Below are 22,097 nucleotides of genomic sequence, written 5' to 3' on the forward strand. Positions count from 1 at the left end.
ATATGCAGAAATAAAGATACACATATACACACACGGAGACATGCACAGAAATACAGATACACACAGACTCACAGACGTACTTCTAAACGCCAAATGCTACTGAGACAGAAGTACTAGTCTGTTGTCGCCCAAAACCAGAACTTCGTGACATTATTTTTGAAAACCTTTGTTTCAATAACTGGATGATGCCAACTTTAATAATTTCTTATCCTACAAACTGTCAAAATGGAGCATATATATGGACTAATAGAAAGAAGAAAAAAATATTGTTTTAATATCGAACGCAAAGTTTTCGTGAAAGAATCAAGATTTGAGTTTGATGTTATTAAAATCATTTAACAAAAAGAGTTCGGAATATCGCTCAACACCATGATTTGTCATTCCCGAGAATACCTCACTTTCTTTTCTTAACCACATTTATTGTTTATTCAATATATTATTGAATATCATAGATCTGTGTTCTATTTCCCTGGTTTAAGGGGACTAACAAGACTTTTGCGATGGTAATCCCATGCGTACCTGTTTTAACCTAAGTTTATCAACAGGTGAAATTACACAGTCCTGTCGGTGTTTGCAATACTTCAATTCACCAGTTGGCCATCGTGACCCGCTGCTATTGGCAGGCTTTTAATCTGCAGGCCCATTTGGGTAAAGTCAGTCGAATTAAAACAAAATAGACTACATTGTATCTATGCACACAGAAGAGTTTTTATTTGTTAGACTGGCGTTGACATTTGTACGCCAAAGTAATACCAGCAAGTGAAATTGTAGGTTATTGTAACGTGTTGGATCGTGGAGATAAAGAGACAAAGGAGAAACATTACAGTTGACAGATAATTTACTGAGGGCCTGGAGGAACCTGGACATATTTGAAGCTGCCGATCATAACAACCGGCACTGGGCCTCCAGGCCGGCGGTTATTTCGAACGCTGAGTCCAATGTGTTAGTTTAAATCCACATGAAGCACTTTAATGTTTCTTAACCCATTATACATAAACGTTTATTAATGTGACACAATTAACAAACACATATCCTTGTAACAAACGATGTGAGCGACAATCTCTCGTACTGGCAAAAAACAAACTTGGTGTAGAAGCAAGTCGTCTTGTCAAGCTACCGTCACTGTGATAACATTTCGACACCGGGTGCCACACATACTCCCGAACCGCAGTGCATAAGGGCCCCACAATCCAAAATTAAGTACTTAATATGCAATATTATGCCTTTCATTGCGGGCCCAGATCTTAGTTCACCTTGACAATGTTTCCAGGCTTGTCAGTGGCATGTTCATCCTCACTGGTTTTAAAGTGTTAAACGTCTGAGATCTGTATCACTTTATGTAACCAGATCCCAATCCATCCTCGTTCGTTTCAAAGAATAAAACGCCTCAGATCTGTATTACTATACCATGATTTCAACTGATATGACGCTGACACCCCGGAAAGTAGTATACTGTACAAAGCGGCGTTAAAGTCTCACTTTCACTAGCTAAACCACCCATCCCCCGGTACATGCGACGTTGATATTACAACACATTACACTGACACTCATTTTCCTTGAAAATATAAAGGTACCATTATATACACGGGTTGACAATCTGTCAGCATTGTTGTTATACGATAATATTTTAAACATACACATGGTGGACGCAGGAAGAGGCATTTCGTGTCAACTACGCACAATAAAAAATGACTAAACCCAATTCTCAGCCAAGAATGTGTCTGACAAGGGTCTGACTTCTCGGTTCCGGAGACAGATGTGCACGCATGTGTGTTCTTTCCGCACGCGTATGCGCGCGCGGTAGAGTGTTGTCTCCAGGTAGAACACTGTCTATCAGTAACCTGTAGGATAATTTAAATTATTTCCCCTAATATAAGCATGGTACCGAGTGTGCGTAAACAAATGAGCATACCCTGTTCCACTGGTGTTACCTACCATAATCACATGCACATGCAGTCAAAATCACAAGCATTCTAACATTCACGACTGCCTGTTCTCAGATTTTAGAACAGTTAGAATGCCATGTGATGTTACCTTTCCTATTACAAGTGCCAAATCAACGCGTTTTGTTTCCAGCCATTTATACGACAGCACGATTTTGGTCCTTTGGAAATACTTACTCTTTAGATTTCAGTATGCATTAGAACACACAATGCTTATTTTAGAAAATGTGTCTTTCATTCTACGTTTGATTCTACGAAACTGACAATATACTGGAACTGCCCCATTCCAACGACATACTTGTGATATTTGTAGAAATGCAGGTACACTTAGTATGTCCCGAATGTAAAGATGGAATATCACCTTGCCTTAATGAGCCAATTATACAAGAAGAGTGTTAACCAAACAACCATTAGCGAGGAACTACTTGTGACGTAAATGTATAACAGAACGTATGAGTCATTGGATATATTACTGGTGTCGCCAGCCACGATACTCATTGGTTTAACATATGTTTTCATAATTATGCAAGTACACTGTATCTGCGGTTTCTGTAGAATGCACTAGTGTGGATTCGGGCGCTATGTTTATATGTGTGCACCTACAGTTAAAACTACAAATCGAAAAAAACTGGTGCGTCATATTTACTGATCTTCTATTTACAAAACCAGTTCCGAAGGAACACGAAACCGCTTCCTGTATATGCTTATGTAAGATTCTCAAAGCACTCGAAAACGTGTGGCCTTTGTTTTCATGGCGGTTTCAATACTTTCAATCAAGTCGTTGCAAATAGTTCCACCTACATGCTTTTGAAATCAGCGACACTGGAAAGAGATCATGATTACTTTTTATTAAGTGATTTCTTTCTTTGTCTTGATTGAAAAACAGCCCAGGAGAAAGATGACAAAGTACTCTACACCAGCGAGTCTTGATAGGTACCAGTATGCAGAGGTACTTAACACGCTTTAAACTGATCACATAATGTATTTCACGCAATAGCCAAAGTGCTGCGACAAGGTAAGGCTACCTATTTTAAAACCAGGTACCAAGTACGTGCTTCTTCAGAAAGCAAAGTTAATCTCGAACACTGGTAAAATGCAAGGTATTTAAAACATCAGTGTGTTTTGAAATTTGCTTTTGTATTTCATAACTTTGTAGTATCGATTTTGCCGGCGAAGGAACACCCCGCAAAAACATGTGACAGTATTGAATACAATGTTTACTGACTTCTTTCTAGGTTGCTGTAGTTATGAACGCATACTTACCCAGCAATTCATGCACAGGAAACACAACCACTAAATGACAACAGCGTCTAATTAACCTAGCTATTTTTGTATTTCCTGCAGTAAGTCGACAATGAGAGGCTGGTCAGGACATTTCTGTTGCATGTTTGTCATAACGTCTAGAGACATGGGCGGTGTATTCTTGTATCTGTATGTTACTGGTCATTTGCTAATTGTGGGATGTCCCTGCACTCGTTCCGAGGGCTTGACAGGTTTGTAGAAACACAATTATGTTATGACTGTTTGTGATTGTTAAACTATAATGCTACTTTTAGTGTAACTTGTATGCTGTTATACTGGATCTGTATGCTGCATTGTGTCCACCTTTAGCGAACCTTGCTCAGAGCAGAAACATAATTTTCCTCTACTAATACACAATTTGGTCGCCCTTCATTACGTAGAGGGTAATGTCCTCCATTCCTGAAAAGCAATGGAGATGAGAAGAGTCATGAGGATATTACCCAGCTTAAATTACATGCAAGGTATTGGTAATTTTGTCAGCCAAATGTATCGCAAAGACTGCTAACTTTCAAGGTCTTACAATTGACCACTGCACACATTGGTCCACTCTTGAAAAATCATGGAGCGAGCAGGCAATGGAATGACATCACAGATGTGATTTTAATTACTTGAGTGAAATCTTATACTCTTGCCATCATTCTGTCTGACATGTGGAAAACGTATTTGCAATGTGTCTACAGTAATATTTGGCTATCAATATATCTTTAAAGTGTCCACTTCATGATCATAAATTTGGTTCCTCTAACTGTGTGAATATTAATATGAATATCTTTAAGACAGGGGGCTACATATATAATGCAAAATGCCATTTCTCAAGTTACTTGTTGATATCTCATCTTATTGTGCATTGTACAGTGCCTTTTGGATTGATATGTGAACGTAATGAAGTGCGTCACCTACTACGCAAGATGTCTCTCAGCCCGGGCTCATCGTTGATTTTTGTGGGTGATAATAGTATATCTATGAGTAAGTGAATCCTCAACTATTCTTTAAAACTGGAGACCTATTGCTTCTCTAATCAAAGCAACTCTTTGATCTGTATTACGCTCATTATTAAAGGCAACTTCTATTACTGTATATATAAATATTACTCCTGTTATTATCACACATTTCCATTGTTTAACAGGAAGAGACACACATGACAGTATTGAGGAGTGGACAACACAGCATGGTGTGACTGTCATGTTCTTCCAAATACAAGCCTTTGAGGAGAGTCTGACTGTCTTAATGGAGGAAACTCTCAAGAAGAACCAAATCAACATTTATCGCAAATTATTCAACTTTGTCGTCTTCTGTGACGGCATTAACAACTGCTTCACACGGACAACAGACATCGTAAGTTTCACGTATTACATGAACGTTTACAAAATTATTCAGGTAAGGTGTCACATTGTGTGAACGATCACACGTCTGAAAAAAAACCCCATATACCTACAGCACCCGAGACCATGCAACTTCCGTCCACGAATCTGTCGACTTCCTGTACACAACATAGGGCGTACCGTTCACGACGTCGTCTCCAAACTCTATGCTTGCCGTCCGCGAATCTGAGGGTAAACCTGCATTCATCGCTAAAGACGACTCGATTCCAGTCTCTCTGGGTCCATCGGAGGTGAAGTTGGTCCCACAGCAGACGTTGACGTTGATGAAACGACGTCAATATTGGCCCACAATATGGACGTCGAGAATGGAGACTGGCAGCCCGCGACCGATTTCGAATGGTCTGTGAGGCCAATCGACCTCTAAACATCTCAGCCCTGGTTCGTGTAGCCGGCAGAAATCTGTCACGTAGTTGACGCAGAACGATTTGACGGTCTTCTGCTCGTGACGACACACGTGGACGATCCGACCTTTGGCGATCAGAAGTGGTGCCAGCTTGTTGTCGACGACCTCGGAAGTCATACACAGTACGACGGCTGCATCCCATTGCTCTTGCGACGTCAATAACTGATCTTCCCGCTTGCAACATGCCAACGGCACGTCCACGTTGCATATTCGACAATCGTGGCATTTAAAGTACCGTTGGAACTGTGGTTTAAAAGTGTTTTTTTTTCAATTCTTGAGTCCAATGCAAACACGTGCAAATGAAGAACACTTCGATGCGAGGATCACGTGATCGACTGCACTTGCAAAACCTGATTTCTCACTAGCGTCATTTGCCCGACGAATGGATGGGTGCGAGGGGGTTTTGCTAACGTTTTTCTAGAGTCGAAAGATAGGGATCCCATTTCACATAGATGTATCATCAGAGAAAAATTATTCATTATTTTTACAAATTACATTTTGTTTCTTTTTATGACTCAGTATAGTACACGGTGAAAAAACACCGCACAAGCACTCAGTCTACACATGTAGTAAAAAACTGCTACTGTGCTGTGCCTGAATGTGAATACTTGCCAACATGGCCTACCAGCCAGCTCCCGATTCTGGGAGTAGTTCGATCATCTGTCCGGTTAGAACTGATTTCTGAAACGTTTTGGTATGGATTACTATGATATAAATGGCAGGAGCGTGTAACTCGTCAATCGACAAGAAAAACAGACTTAGAGTTATCTCCCTTCCATCGATTTACCATCGAAAACATCGGTACTTTCCGTACACTAAACGAGATTCACTGTTATTCACGATAAAGAATTAATACCACGAAGTATCATATGAGTCCTGCATTGATAGTTTGGTACACAGAAATAATAGAAGAATGCTCAGCCAATCATTTATATGTCAGGTATGGTAAAGGTATTTGTGTGCACATGTATTTTAAATATACATGCTAATTCATATGAATACAGTTGCATCTTGTGCCTAGTATACATTCATGATTTCTTCTACCTTCAACAGGCCTCCAGAAAAGACAAGGAACACGGACAAAGAACGCTGCTGCGTCATTTTTCGAAATGGCTTTTCCTCACAGTGGACCCGCCACTGTCATCAGAAGTACATGCTGATCTGGACAACATAGCGATAGCAGTCAAGGTATTATATCATGAGACATATTTTGACCAGTCAGGGCAACCACCATTGAATGAGGAAATTTAAAGATTACTGGGTTGAACTCTATTTTGTTTCGTAAGAAGTGTTTTACTTATTTTTCAGGAAAAGTGTGTATCTGGTAGCTCTACTTTGAAAGTCAGTACTCTCCTGTGGAAGCCCAACGGTCGACAATGGTCTCAAGTCGGCAACGTGACGAATAACAGGAGAATGTACGCCGCCTTTGTAGCTCCTCTCTTTCCCAATACAAAATACATGTTAAATGGAAGAAAACTGAAAATTGGCATCATGGAGGTAAATATATGCAACCACAGTTTAAATGCTTTGATAATGAAAAAAGATATTTCAGAAAGACGAAACTGAACCATCTTACTGGGACAACATGTTCGATTGACCACGCTATCCCTGTATCTTAACATTATATGTTAAAGAAATCTAAGTTAAAATTTTCTGTGAAACAGATTCACAGAAACTATAACCTCTTCAACATAAAAAACACTTTTCTCGTGTAAGTGGCTCAAAGATGACCATAACGAAATGGGTTTAGAATACAGTTTTCCTGATATATACTCTTCTTGTCTGCAGTGGGAACAGTTTTGCATGAGGACAGCATCATCAAATGATTCCATTGTGTACACTCATGTCTGCACGGATCTGTTTGACAGTCTGGGTGAATATCTCAATTTCACGTACGTTTTATAAATAACAATTTCCGTTATTTGTATCAGTCTTTTATTTGTTATTCCTTTGTGTTTGTTTGTATGTTTGCTTGTTGTTTAGCGCAATATTCCAGCTACTTGGTATTGGTCTATAAATTCTTGAATCCGAAAAAAAAACAATCCAGTGGTCATTGTTTTGATCCACGTAAATGAGATACGATAACAAAGTCATTGAGGCCGACCACTCAATCTCGATCGTGGCTTCTTGCTACAAACATGGACAATTTCCAACCCGGATCTTCAAGGATCGTGTAATTGTTTGATTGTCAATTTCACCAAAGATCCATAACAACTGGAGTAATGAAAAGTGCAACTGAAAAATAAACATAAGAATTAGATGTAATTATGTCAATATGTAGTCCGTTCCCCTTTCACTGTCATGCGAATTGTCTTCCGTCAAGTATGTGTTATTTACAATGACCAATATCTTCCTATTTGGCTTCAGATATCAACTGATCGAACCAGCTGACCAGTCTTGGGGTGAATTAAATGGAACATGGAGCGGTCTCCTTGGTATGGTTGCACGAAATGTAAGGATGGAATATTTAGACTCCGTCGGATTGCATATGTAGATCCATGGAGCATATCACATTCAATCATTTCCTACTTGTTTTACAGGAGGTCGACCTTTGTGGTATACCTTACGGAATAAACCTTAAGAGAAGCAAGTCCTTTGCATTTCCTTCTATTCTGTACAAATCCGAGTGTCAAGTCGTCCATAGGAAACTGTCAGCTAATGACAACCACTGGATGTTGTTGGTGTCTGTATTTAAATGGGAAGTGTATGTATGCGGACTGATGACAATGGCATGGTGCATAGGACTGCACACATTGCTGGGACGATACAGGATTGGAGAGCATACTGAGGCTAAGGAGTCTGCTGCATGTCCTCCATCAACATCTGGCCATGTCATGACGGCGGTACTTGTGACTCTACATGAAGGTGAGTGAGTGAGTTTAGTTTTACGCCGCACTCAGTAATATTCCAGCCATATGGTGGCGGTCTGTAAATAATCGAGTCTTGAAAATGCAATCCATTGATCAACAACATGAGCAGTGATCTTCCCAATTGGGAACCGATAACATGTGTCAACCAGGTCAGGGAGCCTGACCACCCGATCCCGTTAGTCTCCTCTTACGACAAACATCGCCTTTTATGGCAAGCATGGGTTGCTGAAGGCCTGTTCTACCCCGTATTTTCTCGGGTCTACATGACGGTATTCAAACATAGGGACAATGCTGATTTTCAGAGATCTAGCATCATCCCTGGTTTATATTAAATAACACCTATGACAACGGTTAATCTGAGGCCATATGAAAGTATTAGATATGTTAACACCGTTTGAGTAGTATTTTTAACAACATGAAACATTGCATTCCTAGGTTCCCCGCAGCTCCCACATAGCCGATCTGGCCGCATACTTTACGCCAGCTGGTGGATGTTTTGTGTCACCATTCTTGCAGTATACACAGGTAACCTGGTTGCAATTATATCAGTGGTGAAAGAGAGAACACCGTTTAATACGATGGGAGAACTTGCTGAAAGTGAAGACTTCAAAGTAATAATTCGAAAAGGATCGTCCTTTGAAGATACGTATAAGGTCAGTATCATCAACTGTTTGTGAACTGTATAACTGCATGGGCTCATGCATGGACTCATGCATGGACTCCTCCGTGTCATACTTTAGGCAGAGATACACATGCAAGGAAACCATACATGGGGGCTCCTGTCTTCTTAGGTGGATTCTCGTCCATATATTCACAGCTGTACGTTTTGCCCTCTTTTCACACCATGTGTATGAAATCTGTTACCAAGAATGTTATACTATTCTGATTACGCACCATGAAAATTGGAGGGGATATTTTATCTGGTGAAGGCGAATTAATATCCAGATGTTTATCGCTTTCAATATTTATTGATGACAGTTTGTGAATGTAATATGGTGTCACGGATTTAACACGAAGTTCCTCAAGCCCCACATATACAACCAGCTTATATTAACTGATATCCAAATTATACTTTCTGGACGCTTTCCAGAATTCCAATGATAGTGTGAGTAAGAAAATCTGGACAAAGGTGTTGGCCACCCGATCTGCAAACATGGGAAACGCTCTGGATGAAGATCGTCACTACAAGATGCTCCTACAGTCTGGCTACTACGCGTTGATAACCTATTCTGTCACCATTGATGGTATGGAAGCTTCAATTAATAACCTACGAAGGATGAAATGTGGTCTTGGTCCAATTGATATGAGCCTGCCCTTTCCTCTCAATTCACCTCTTGCAGAGATATTCACAGACAAGTAAGTACAAATTATGTTTATATTTATAGTTCAATGATATTAGCCACTGATACACACCTTGGTTCCACTTGTGATTGTAATTGTAGTCCTCACTGAGATGTGTTGACGATGAAGTGTGTAATGTACGGAGATATAAACAGGAAATCAGAATATGCACTGACTTACAAACTAGCTACATTCCTATACCTATAACCATAACTCTATCTATCTATCTATCTATCTATCTATCTATCTATCTATCTATCTATCTATCTATCTATCTATATATATATATATATACATATATATATATATATATATATTCATTCCGATATTGTGCTATGTAAAACAAATCTAAGTGTTTTTGTTTCTATTTTCAGACTCATTCGTCTGTATGATAACGGTGTATTGGAAGCCTTGTCAAGAAAGTGGTACAACACACAGCGTGAGGAATACGTACCAACAAGGCCGGAGATAGATATCAGTACCCTTCGGAGTGTATGGGTCATGTGTGCTTCTGGAATTACGGTAGGCTTTGTAATATTAGGAGCCGAATGTTTCTTCAACTACTGTGTTAACAAAAACTGATGGAATATCCTCTGTAAACGAATATGTACATCACTATTACTGCTATAGCGGTAAATCCAGTTTAGACACAATAGACGTTTGTGTCGTCACATACCAATGTATAAACTTTAGGAACTTAGCAACAAGTACAGTACGGAGAGTGTTATAAAAGAATTGAGTATTGTTTGATTCTGTTGGGTAGAATATCAGCCACTAAACTATGTTATAAACAAGGATTTCATTATTTTTTGCAAACAGGTATGCCTATTTCAGTTACTCCATACCACGTGTTGCACCATATAAGACTCTCTACTCAAAGCATTTCTAATCTGAAATACATTTTATCCCTTCATGCTCTATGACACAGGTGGTGTGTTATTAATGAGCATGGTATTGCGCGTTTATTAGTACAGATGACACAGATTCAAGTCAATGATCAACAGTGTCTCTGAAGTATGCGCAAAGATTGTGAGAAAATTACACATGCATGCATCCCTCCCTCCCATCCCTCCCTCCTTCTTTCCCGTTCATACATACACGCACGCACACGCACACACATACATACATACATGCACACATACATGCGTAGGTACGTACGTAAGTACGTGAGTTTATACAAGTAAACAAGTGGTTGAGTTCATCGTATGCAGAGGGGATGAAGTAACCTTGATCTCTGTTGATCAGGGGTTTTTTTGATCAAAGTTACAGTAGCCAGAGAGGTTTAAAAAGTGTTTGATCCAGACTATTCGTTCTCAAAATTCCATTTTTTCATGGAAGGTGCGCTAGCGATTAGGTGCCTGACTGAGGGTGCGGTTTCGAATCCCGGATGGGACTCAACAAAATAAATACTAGAAGTTTGTACTTTAATAAGAAAGTGAAATCCCAATATGACATATGTTGCATTTGACCACTTTCTAAAATGGCATTGTGTAATCATGTGGTATTTTTATGACATTTATCTAGTTACACCTTGTGTCCCTATTGTAAGAAAAGCGTTCTGTGTCCCAGTACATACATTCACGAGCTAAAATAAAATATTATTGATATATTGTCGTGCAAGTGGCCATATACGTGAATAATATTTGGGTGCACAACTGACAAGCACACATTAACATTGTAGTGAAGGAAATGCACCTGCTACATGTCTTCTGCGGTAAAATTTACTTTGAGCGCCAAAACTTCCCGCACGTGCAGAAAGGTACCCGTATGTGAAGAGCACTTGAATTCAGTAATTAAACTGACCTCAGCTTTAAGTATTTAGTGCTGTCATTTTTAACACCATAACGTATACTAATATGTTTAAGGATATTTTCAAGTAGGTGACATTTGATGCGAAACTGGGGCTGGTATTCCGCTTCCTGTGCTTGGAAAGTACGCAGACCTGCAGGGACAATGGTTAAGGTAGCACATCACGTGATCATACGACTTTTCAACTGTGTGCAACGTCGTGTCGAGGATTGCCTTAACGCAGGAGATGGTAAAAGCGTTAGTAGAGATTTTCCTGTCATTTAGAACTTTTCATGCTGCGATGTGTAGGTTGGAATGTGCCCGAAACGAGAGCGACCAACCATCGTATGTAAACTTAGCCTATAAACATGTAGAATCAAGCCTGATCTCTATGATACTCTACCGAATTGTAAAATATATATATTTTACTGAAATACAGCCTTGAATGACTGAGTGAGTGAGTTTAGTTTTACGCCGCATTCAGCAATATTTCAGCTATATGGCGGCGGCGTGTAAATAAGTGAGTCTGGAAAAAGCCAGTCCAGTGATTAACAGCATGATGATCGATTTGCGCAATTGGGAAACGATGACATTTGTCAACCAAGTCAGCGAGCCTGACCACCCGATCCCGCTAGTCGCCTCTTACAACAAGCATAGTCGCCTTTCATGGAAGCATGGGCTGCTGAAGGCCTATTCTACCCTGGGACCTTCGCGGGTTTATAAAGTCTTGAACATACTTTTTCTGTTTGCCACTGTTGTTTGGGAGAGATTAATTTACATGGGGAAGTTCCTGTTACACGTAAGTGTACAGCCAAGGCCTTGATGTGTAATGCATACGCTACATTTATCAGTTCTGATCAGTCAAGAATTCACATAATCTTCATAGCTGCTTGACCTATTACACCATCATTAAATAATGGTATTTTCACATCCTATCTTTTAGAGCTTTCCTTACACAGAACTATGTGGTTGTGGCATCGTTTTCCTTTTAGGCGCCGATCGAGTTCTGCTTCGCACTTAATATCCATTAGCAATAGAGCTGTGTCTGAACATGATGATGAATAAGACTTGATTCACGTAGAAAGTCATATGTCTAAAAATTCGAGAACTTCTGTTTTAGACTGGGCAAGAATGTTTAGATATTTGTATGTTCTCCATGTTTCTTATCCGACGATGTTTAACATGGTATCTACCCAGTGACGTGCTCGTGTGTTTGTCTGTACACGAGTGCGTGTGTGCACAAAGGAACGCATACTGACATACATATATGCGTTCCTCTGCAGGTATAACAATCTGAATGGCGATGTTAAAATTCATGCCACACCCCTACTTTCATCTCACTTCCATCTTGGATACATATGTCTAATGTATTATATGGCTGTGCTCACGTAAAATCAATTTAATGACAGTAACTATAAGTAGATAATTTAACCCCTACACCCTCGACGGCCCGGTGACCGTGCGTTAGAGCGTCTCCCAGTGGATGAGAGAATTGCGGTTCCAATCCCGCGTCGGGAAAACTTTCTATTGTGAAATTCAATTTAATCTTGAACGATATTTTTCAATTGATTTCAAACACTCGTGTATCATTTGAATGTTGATGTTCGTATAAAGTTAGGAAAAGTAAGCCATGGGAAGCGGTCTTACTAACGAAAAGTAAACTCTGTCCCTCCAAAACAAAATCCTCAAATGCGGTTATGCGGGGAAAACACGACATGACCTAATATATACTTTGTGAGAAGCACACTTTAGGTTTATATTGCAAGTCAAAGGAAAATTCTAGTTCTCAGTTAGTTGACGAGTGGTATATCTATACTCATATATCTTACAAAGTCATATAAACATACCTTCTTATTCAGGCTTAAGCTGGAATATACTTAGTAGGTAGGTATGAAGTTTGTGTGGGTCATGCTCACACCACGAAAACGCCACACAGAGTCCTTGGACGAGTGACCAAGTTTAGCAGTCTTGCCCCACAACGAAACACACGAGATACATTTGGTCTCACCTTCGACTAGTGACTTTGTTCAAAATAACCACTGTTCACCCAGGAGTAAATTGGTGAGTGAGTGAATTAAGATTTAAAGTCACATCATATCGTTACTAAGGTTAGATCTAAATTTATAATACATACGTGTCATATACAAAACCCTGTGAACGAAGGACAGTAAAACCACTATATGTAACTAATAAGTATGTATTTGCTTCTTTGATAGGCAGTTTAGAAGTTGAGTAGATGAAGAATGAGGACTATGATTTGTGGATAAAATGAAAATCTTAGAAAAGATCCAATCAAACTAGACACAAATCCGCAAACTAGAAGAGGCACGCCACATGAAGAGTGAGCGAGTCAGTGAGTTTGGTTTTACGCCGCTTTTAGCAATATTCCAGCGATATCACGGCGGGGGACACCAGAAAATGGGCCTCACACATTGTACCCATGTGGGGAATCGAACCCGGGTCTTCGGCGGCCACATCAAGAAGATGAAACCAGCGATAAACGGAGATCAGGGCTATCAAATTCCACACGCATATCACTTGTTAAAATAATTCTGTACATAAACCCACTTTGTTATAACAACACTCTTCTGGCTTCTTTGTGTCTTGCGTATACTCGCAGGGGAACAATAATTTTGCGATACTTTCACCCCCTTTGAGGGCACAGCCACTAACAATCTAAGTTACTAGTCAAAAACTACCAATCATAAAAAGCCACCTGTCTACAGAAACTATTGATCAAAATTCATTAACTAAACCAATTTCCTTTAGAAAGCCAAGAATGAAATGAAAGTGAGCAGTAGCAAAAAGATCATTCACAGTTTTGACACTGAAATATTTTATCCCGTATGATGGAAAAGTCAACATAGTCAAACAGGAGACGCTTGACCATGACTCTGTCATCACAAGTGATAAAAAAGCGGATCTTTTAACAGATATTTTGAGTGTAAGGTGTATGGCCAATGCGACATCGTCGCATAATGACCTCCTCAAATCGGGGCAGACAACCCAGGTAGATATAACCAATATAAGGTTTTATTTCATGTGTTTTATTGACACCTACTTGAGTGTCCCACTGCTTTTGAATCAGATCACTGATGTAAGTTCTAATGCTAGCTTTCTAATCTGGCTTTTGGAATAGGGGTGTCATAGATTTGTTGAGTGCCGCCTGGGCAGCAGTATCAGCCATTGTATTCCCAGAAATATCAACATGTCTTGGTAACCAACAAAAGGCGAGGTCGCATTGGCCAGTAACAAGATCATTATACAATTCGAAATTTTCTATTAACAGTGGATGTTTACATAGCCTGAAGGCAAGAAAGAGAGTCGGATTAATATATGTAGTTTCGTAAATTTTGGGTGTCTATGAATATATTTAAGAGCCGTTAATATGGCCTTAGTTCCTGCTTAAAAATAGAACTGTTGTCCGGTATTCTAGAAGTTATTGTTAAAAGGATTTGCATGTGTTATATTTACATATTAATTTATGATATCCTTGTTTATATTGTTATTCATTAGTTTCTGATTTCTTAGCTAATGGTAGGTCAACTTATGACCTGACCAATTGCCAAGGAGGAGAAAAAAGAAGTCGGGAAGGAGCTACATTTTCCAGATCATTGCCAGCAACAGCAATAAATAGCTTAATTTTGAACCCAATAGGCGGAACAAGAAAGACTTTTGTTGCACAGATTTTCATAGAGAGGACTGAAGACACATTTATAGGCAGGGTTAGAGTCATTAGAGTGTAATTTGGCAATGTATTGTACAGCTAAATTAAATACGGCTTTCTGTAAGAGATGGTTCGTCGGGATAAACGTAGAGACTGCCACCAGGAGAGGTTCTAAAGGACCGAAGACAATGTATTAGACCTTGGTGGTGGACAAAATCTAACAGTTGTAGGTTGCTGTTTCAGGCTCCACCATAGACGACGAAGCCATAATCAAGTTTAGAATGGACCAGTGATTGATATAGACGGAGGAGGGTAGCTTGATCACCTCCCTATTTAGAATTTGAAACCACTTTCAACAAGTGCCTTCAGACATTTAGTTTTAAGGGACTACCCACTCGGACTTGAAATTGTCTGTCAGTTGAAAAGTTAGCAATAAATTGAGGCAAACGGCCTCACAGTCCGAAGCCATGTAAATCTCTTAAAATGCCATATTTCCACGTAGTGTCATATGCCTTTTCAAGATCAAAAAAGATAGACACAGCGTGTTGTTTATTAATTAGAAGATTCCAAAGGCACTAAATGGTCGACAATACTTCTGTTGTTTTACGGAGACCACACTGGACATTGTTATAAGGTCATTTGTTTCCAAGTACCAAACAAGTATTTGTTGAACGAGTGAATTCTATTTTGTAACCCTCTTGGGGCTCTCCCACTTTGTTGTTTTGAAGCATCAGGCTTAGGTTTAGTTTTACTTTATACAAATTGGTTCATAAGCCATGGTTAGTGTAATATGGTTCATCATCCGAGCTCTCCATCCACCAGTATCACAAAGTCAATGCTTAAAACAAGTGGGTCTCCAATAGAATATGATCCTCTAGCATGATATAAATATGTGGCTGAATCGTCATTGAAAATACATAAATTATTATGGGCTATGAATTCCTCGATGATTTTACCTGTGTTGACTCTTCCCCAAAGTGGGTTGCGTCCGTTAAGATCGCTCATGATGAGACATGGCTTCGGAAGTTGATCATATGGATTTTGACGATCTCGCTGTTGAATGTTTGAAGTGGGGGGGGGGGGGGGGGGGGGGGGGGGTATATATAAGCTGCACAATGTCAGCGCCATGTGCAGAGTCAGACGATCAGCAACATTTTGCAAATATGTACTTAGAGTAGCAAGGCTATGTATGACGCCCTGATAACAAAAATAGAAGTGCCCCGGCCCCGGTAGCTATATCTCGAGCAGGAGAAAAAGAGTGATAATCACTATAGTGTCTCCAATTAAAATTATATGTATTTATTTAGGTATGTCTCTAGGAGACGTTATGCTGACGGGTTAAGATCTTGTATGAGCTCCTGTATTTCACTGAAGTCATTCCTCAATCCCCTGCGGTTTCACTGAATCAGAGGTTGGGAACTATTCGTCTCTTAGGAGGATTAGTTGGAGATCTCGCTCGCCCATTACGTTTAGGCGACAAACATGCTGTTCTCTCGGGGATTCTCTCTGAAACATCTATCCCTTCAAATGATCCAAACTTGTTATACAGCTTGATGGGATCATCAGAACCTTTGGATACTCTACCCGTTTAACTGCTTTGAGAAGAGTCAGTTTTATATAATTGTGGATAACGCATTTTTTCCATTTATGGATTGTGAATTTGGCGCTGAATCATTCCGTGTCCCTATTCGTTCATTTCAAGGTACATAAAAAGGGAATGACACGGGAATCTGTTTAGCTGAAGACAGCTCAGCAGTAGTTTGCTGGAGGGTTCAGGATTGATGACATTTATCCATGTCGAATTTGTTTGACAGGAAATAGATGATGTTAACACTGCTGATCTTTTAGTTACAGGGACATAGGAACCATTAGGAATACAGGAACGTACAAGTACAAGCTGCATTGTAACGAATGTTCTGAGTAGTTTTGACTTTTTAATCGGCATTTCACTTTTCCATATGGAACAATCTTTCAATTTGTCACACCGTGATCTTTTAACTTACAAATTATATCAAGCTCGGACATATCGTCTAGGAGGTGAAATATTTAGGCATATTTAGACTGATTTCACAATGTGACTGTAACATACATACGTTTGTGACAATAGTGGGACAGCATACGCTCTTTTGTTTGAGCACACCTGGTACCACCCTTAAGCAATTGCCTATATTGTCCGCTTAATTGTGACGAGATACTCTGTCAGTGCAAATATCAGATTTAGTACGCGAATGTCACAAGTGTGGTCATGGACGAACAGCACATGCACGGTCATGCTTCTCATTTTGTCAGTGTATATCGCAGTGACATGTTGAATTCTATAGGAGAACTCACGTGAAGGAGCATGTATCAGGGTCGTCCAGGACAAGGACAACAAAGTTGAATGGTCCTCGCAAGACATATAAGGGCCATAGAAAGTTATCAGGTGTAATAGTGTTCCGATACATGTAATCTTTATGTTTACATCAGGAAATAAACTCACGTGCAAAAGAAACGACCTAATATCGGGTGTGCCCACCTCATGATGCAACAAGGGACCTAACACGACGTTGGACAGAGGTTGTAAGTCTCCTAATCACATGAATAGGGATCTGGCGCCATTCTTCCTGCAAAGCAAGACTCAAGTCCTGCATCGTCAATGGAGGCTGTTGACGTTGTCGAAGACGTGTAGAAAGTTCCTGGTTATGACCTCAGTGTTAGGGGTGGCGTTGTCTTGTTGAAACATCGTTCTCGGATTCTGTCGAAGGAAAGGAACAACGACGGGTTGCAGAATCTCATCAGATTACCGGCTATAGTAATCAGATCAGTGTTCCTGTCCCCACAAATCCCCCCAACATTTTGGGGTGCATTTTATACCCCACGATCACACGGGTAGTTTTCTGTACATACGGGTAATTTTACTGATTTTAGTCATTTTTCTCGCAATGCACGTGCAACCCATGCATTATTTTGACATATCATCACATTGAGTGTTCAGGCGATAGGCGAGAGTTTTAAAAGAAAATGACAATCAAAGATATTTTGGGGACGTTTCTTTTCCACGTGAGTTTATATCCTGATCGCCGAGAAGTTAGTTTAGTCATTTTTATTGTGCGTCCCAGAGACGAAATATAGTCCATTATATCCATTATGTCTGTACTTAGTGGAAAACACTGATAGTTATGATGTTTCACGTGGCAAAGTCGCAATGGCCTGTCATTTGCTTTTATAGTAAGTGTGTTCAACTGGGATCTGGAAACGCAGAGACTCAACTTTAGATGTGATTAAATCTGCAGTCATACAGCTCTGGCAGTAACCACTTTGAACTTGGGACTGAGAAACATACAAATATTATCAAGGTGAACTTGGGACTGAGAAACATACAAATATCATCAAGGTGAACTTGGGACTGACAAACATACAAATATCATCAAGGTGAACTTGGGACTGACAAACATACAAATATTATCAAGGTGAACTTGGGACTGACAAACATACAAATATTATCAAGGTGAACTTGGGACTGACAAACATACAAATATCATCAAGGTGAACTTGGGACTGACAAACATACAAATATTATCACGGTGAACTTGGGACTGACAAACATACAAATATTATCAAGGTGAACTTGGGACTGACAAACATACAAATATCATCAAGGTGAACTTGGGGTTGAACTCACAAATATTTTTTATATCTGCAAATATCCGATGAAGGTCCACTAAAGTCTGCTGAGAAGGGCATGTCTTAAACTTCAAGTGAATACATATTACTTAACGGCGCATCGGCAATTTATGCAGTTAATCGCGGCGACAATGTGGGGAGAGACGGCCTCAGACGTATAGACGTTAAACACAAAAGGACCACTGATACGGTGATGGCAAACGTAGAAACATAACTGATGCAAACCGGGGTTCGAACCTACGGTCTTATACTCCTTGTGTAGTCAACTCTACAAAATGGTGAGTCCTTCCGCTTGTAGACCGTACGTGCTACATGTTGCTGTGTCTGTGATATAAGATTTCGGAAGGTGATGACCATTCGGATGGTACATTGAGGTTCCGGAGAATGTGGGGCACCCGGAGTCGAACTGATATCACAATGTCATTGAGTCGACAAGACGACACCAGGTTTGTTTTCTGCCAGTAAGGCAGATTGCCGCTCACACTGTTTGTTATGAAGATGTACTTTCAACTGGCCTCGTCTATACTTTCAACAGCTGTCCAAAATATTCAAATCGTGGTGCAAACCAACAAACATCTCGTATGAATGTTCAGGTAATTGGGTATTAGCTCCATCTGACGTACCTCCAAACAGTCTGGTCATGAGTTGTAAAATATGCACGATGTCATCTGGAGTCTCCGGGTCTAACGCGACCCTGCTGCGCTGGACTCTGTAATCTTCATGTCAATGTTTGTTTATCGCCTAGTCTCTTCGTAAACACCGATGTTGACAGGCTCGCAAGGCCGAAGTAGGTTTAACGTTAGGGAGGAATGACATGTATTTGTATTGAATGTTTTCTGTCAAGATGGGTGCGCTCATATCACGTGAAATGTGCGTGCATGTGAGTGTGTCTGTGTCCATGTGTTTATGTGTGTCTGAGTGTGATCGTGTGTGTTTGAATGCGTGCGTGTGTTTCTTTGTGTGTGTCTGTGTGTTCGTATGTACATGTGTTGTTCACATATGTAAACACTATTCGTGTATCTCTTATGCTGCAGTTTTGTAGCCTGAGTGAAACTAAAAGTTCAGTTCTATTTGTTTTCTTCTGTATTTTTGTATGTGAGTCTCTGCGTTTGTGGTTGTGTTTCCGTTTGGTCTGGCATGGACTACTCCCCTCCCCCCCCCCCCCCCCGCCCCCGTCTTATGTTCCTGAGGAGTAACCCTGTATGGTTGTTTTCGCCTACGTGGGTACTTTTGCAAAGCAACGTGACATGCATAGACCACAAGCGATAGACCTGTATTCAGCTGTTATGTTATATACAGTACATAGAGCTGTTATGTATATAGTGATACGTGAGCGTTCTCATATTACGAGACACATAACGCGGGTAGCCAAACGACCTTCAACCCTAATTACTGTGTGATAGCACAGTCAGTATATACCTGTACCAGTCACTCGCTGGAAAATATTCGAACCATACCCAGGGGGACACGTTTACCTCTCTCTAACGGACGAGGACACCTCAGATACTGACAGTCTTAAAGATGGTCGATTTTATGCATCTACCATGGTTGTTGACATGTGCCTCCCTCATCTGTTCTTGTTGTGGCCAGGGTGGTATGGTGTCGGTACTGAACAAGCTGAAACAGTTTGAAGCGGACCTGATGGATAATAAGATGAATATACTTCGTATGGAGAAGAAGGTACTTGACACCATAGATGTCACAGGGACATCATTGAGAGCTGAGTTGAAGGAAAACATACGGGATGAAGTGAAAGAAGCCATGGCCGAGATTCTACAAGGGGAGTCTCTACAAGACATGGTGAAAAGTCAGGTTGTGTCTGAATTGCGGCATCTGAAACAAGGCTACCACCAGATGAGGAGGCAGTTTCATCAAGTCTCAAAATCGCTCAGAGACTTCCAGGGAGAAACGGCCGTATTTCAGGAATCTCTCCTGAAGACGACATATCGAGAGAATTTGCATGACATCTGTGTCAGAGATAATATTAGACTAGAAAAAGAGCTACTGACGTGTGCTGTTAATGTAGCTGATCTCAAGACTCGGAATGAACAGTTGGAAGATTTAAATGAGACGTGTCAAATACAGTTATCGCGACTGAACAAAACCGTTGTTGCTTCTACACCAAGACCAGAAGAGGAGAAAAGAAGGATCCTGATTGCTCCAGGATGGTCATATACCCCACATCCGTTCCGTCAACTCAACATTCACAATAACTCCCTGAGCATATATCAGTACCACACCATGACGCATGTCACGTGTATTGCATATATATCAAAGACAAGGAAACTTCTCATAGGGTCACACAGCCCTTATAAGATAGTGTCATCTACCCTAGATACACGTAACGTGACGGTATTAAGAGAAGGTGTAGAAACATATGGCATGGCAGTGGATGAAGACCGGGACATCATATTCATGTCCACCACTGAACCACGATTCACAATCAGCTGCATGTCTACCCAGGGGGAAGACCTCGCTTCCATCATTGACTTAACAAGGTACGCAAGTCATCCTAGGCAAATAACTCTTGATACCAGGCGGAAGAGGATATATGTAAGTGATGTAGAAAAGGTGTTCACTGTGACGTATGATGGTCAAGGTCCGATAACACTAGACAGGGGAAATCGAATGTACGCCATAACCCTGGATCAGACTGCAGGTGTGCTGTATTATGGTAAGGAGGAGAAACTGATGAAGATGACTGTGTCCAATTCTGAGAGTACAGAGGTCACCACTCTGAACACCATTCCTATGAATGTTGGACTATATAGAGGCACTATCTACTACAGTGGCTTTCTTACTCTTATTGTAGGTGCAGTTGATGTGACAAATAACACTGTGCCGTATACTCTCCAGTCTGTCAATATGAAGAAGGAGTCTGCTTTGCTCATGTGCTTGATTCCTTGAACTCTACGATCCGTATGTTACCATTAATTAAAGGAACGCCTGACTCATTCAATCACAGGTATGAAATCACAATAACAATCTCTGACAGAAGCAGTTTAGTTGACGACCCCTTTATCACGGAGGTGAATATTTAGAGGGAATTTCTGTTCAGTTATTGCACAATTATACGTTATCCCGTGCAAAGGTTGATTAACAAAAGTATACAGCAGAACAGCAAGGCTAATTCTATTCTACGCGATTTCCTAGTCAATACGACGTGAGGCAATTGATATTTTGTATATCATTTTGTAAACAGCGGGGTTTTTTTGTCTGACATTACACGCTTACCATCCTCGCGAACTAAAGCAGATATTAGTGAGATTCAGTGATCCACTGGTATAAGGTTCCCGCTGTTTTGCCTTTCGCCAAAATGGAATCTGTTTCTGAGAATAGTCAAAACTGGTTACTTTTCATGCCCTGAAGTAGTATATTTAGGTGCCAGCTTAATGCTAACTCACTAGCTTCAATGCCAGAAATGTGTGGCAGAAATTGTAAAATGATGACAAACATCGCTTTATTATGCACGCCTGCATATTCTATTTGTAGGCTTGTACCGTGTCTTTAATTCAGATAGAAACCTCATTCAAAACACTGTACTCAACCAATGTCTGTCCCTTCAAAATTTTAATTAAACATGATAGGGGATATTAGCATTCTGTGTTTTCAATGTAATGTTAGGTTACCTCTATATTTAACCACCGTACTTTGTGTAACCACGCTGTTCAATATTTTCTCGCACACGTATACTTGATCTGCCATGCTTGTCCATCATGTCTTAAATATACTGGCTCG

General features: G+C 40.3%; 2 protein-coding genes across 2 annotated transcripts; both read left to right on the top strand.

Moving 5' to 3' along the window:
• The first annotated feature begins 4,377 nt into the window (after positions 1–4,377).
• Positions 4,378–11,055, top strand: LOC137281893 (probable glutamate receptor). Its single transcript, XM_067813601.1, has 9 exons — positions 4,378–4,580; positions 6,084–6,218; positions 6,339–6,527; positions 6,819–6,922; positions 7,398–7,482; positions 7,571–7,895; positions 8,336–8,553; positions 8,991–9,256; positions 9,616–11,055. Exons 1-9 carry the CDS (start codon positions 4,428–4,430, stop codon positions 9,821–9,823), a joined length of 1,683 nt encoding a protein of 560 aa, XP_067669702.1. The 5' UTR covers positions 4,378–4,427; the 3' UTR covers positions 9,824–11,055.
• An 8,825-nt stretch (positions 11,056–19,880) lies between these two features.
• LOC137281900 (uncharacterized) lies at positions 19,881–21,266 on the top strand. Its single transcript, XM_067813614.1, has one exon. The coding sequence runs from the start codon at positions 19,881–19,883 to the stop codon at positions 21,264–21,266; it is 1,386 nt and encodes a 461-aa protein (XP_067669715.1).
• Positions 21,267–22,097: the final 831 nt, after the last annotated feature.

This window comes from Haliotis asinina, chromosome 1 (genome assembly GCF_037392515.1).
Source record: "Haliotis asinina isolate JCU_RB_2024 chromosome 1, JCU_Hal_asi_v2, whole genome shotgun sequence".
Classification (NCBI taxonomy): Eukaryota; Metazoa; Mollusca; class Gastropoda; order Lepetellida; family Haliotidae; genus Haliotis; species Haliotis asinina.

Bases quoted from the DNA above. Each gene is read 5' to 3' on its own strand.
- LOC137281900 (XM_067813614.1), top strand. From the start codon at position 19,881: ATGGTCGATTTTATGCATCTACCATGGTTGTTGACATGTGCCTCCCTC.
- LOC137281893 (XM_067813601.1), top strand. From the start codon at position 4,428: ATGTTCTTCCAAATACAAGCCTTTGAGGAGAGTCTGACTGTCTTAATG. The intron at 6,528-6,818 runs GTAAATATATGC...TCTTGTCTGCAG, and splicing joins TGAAAATTGGCATCATGGAG to TGGGAACAGTTTTGCATGAG. The intron at 7,896-8,335 runs GTGAGTGAGTGA...TTGCATTCCTAG, and splicing joins ACTTGTGACTCTACATGAAG to GTTCCCCGCAGCTCCCACAT.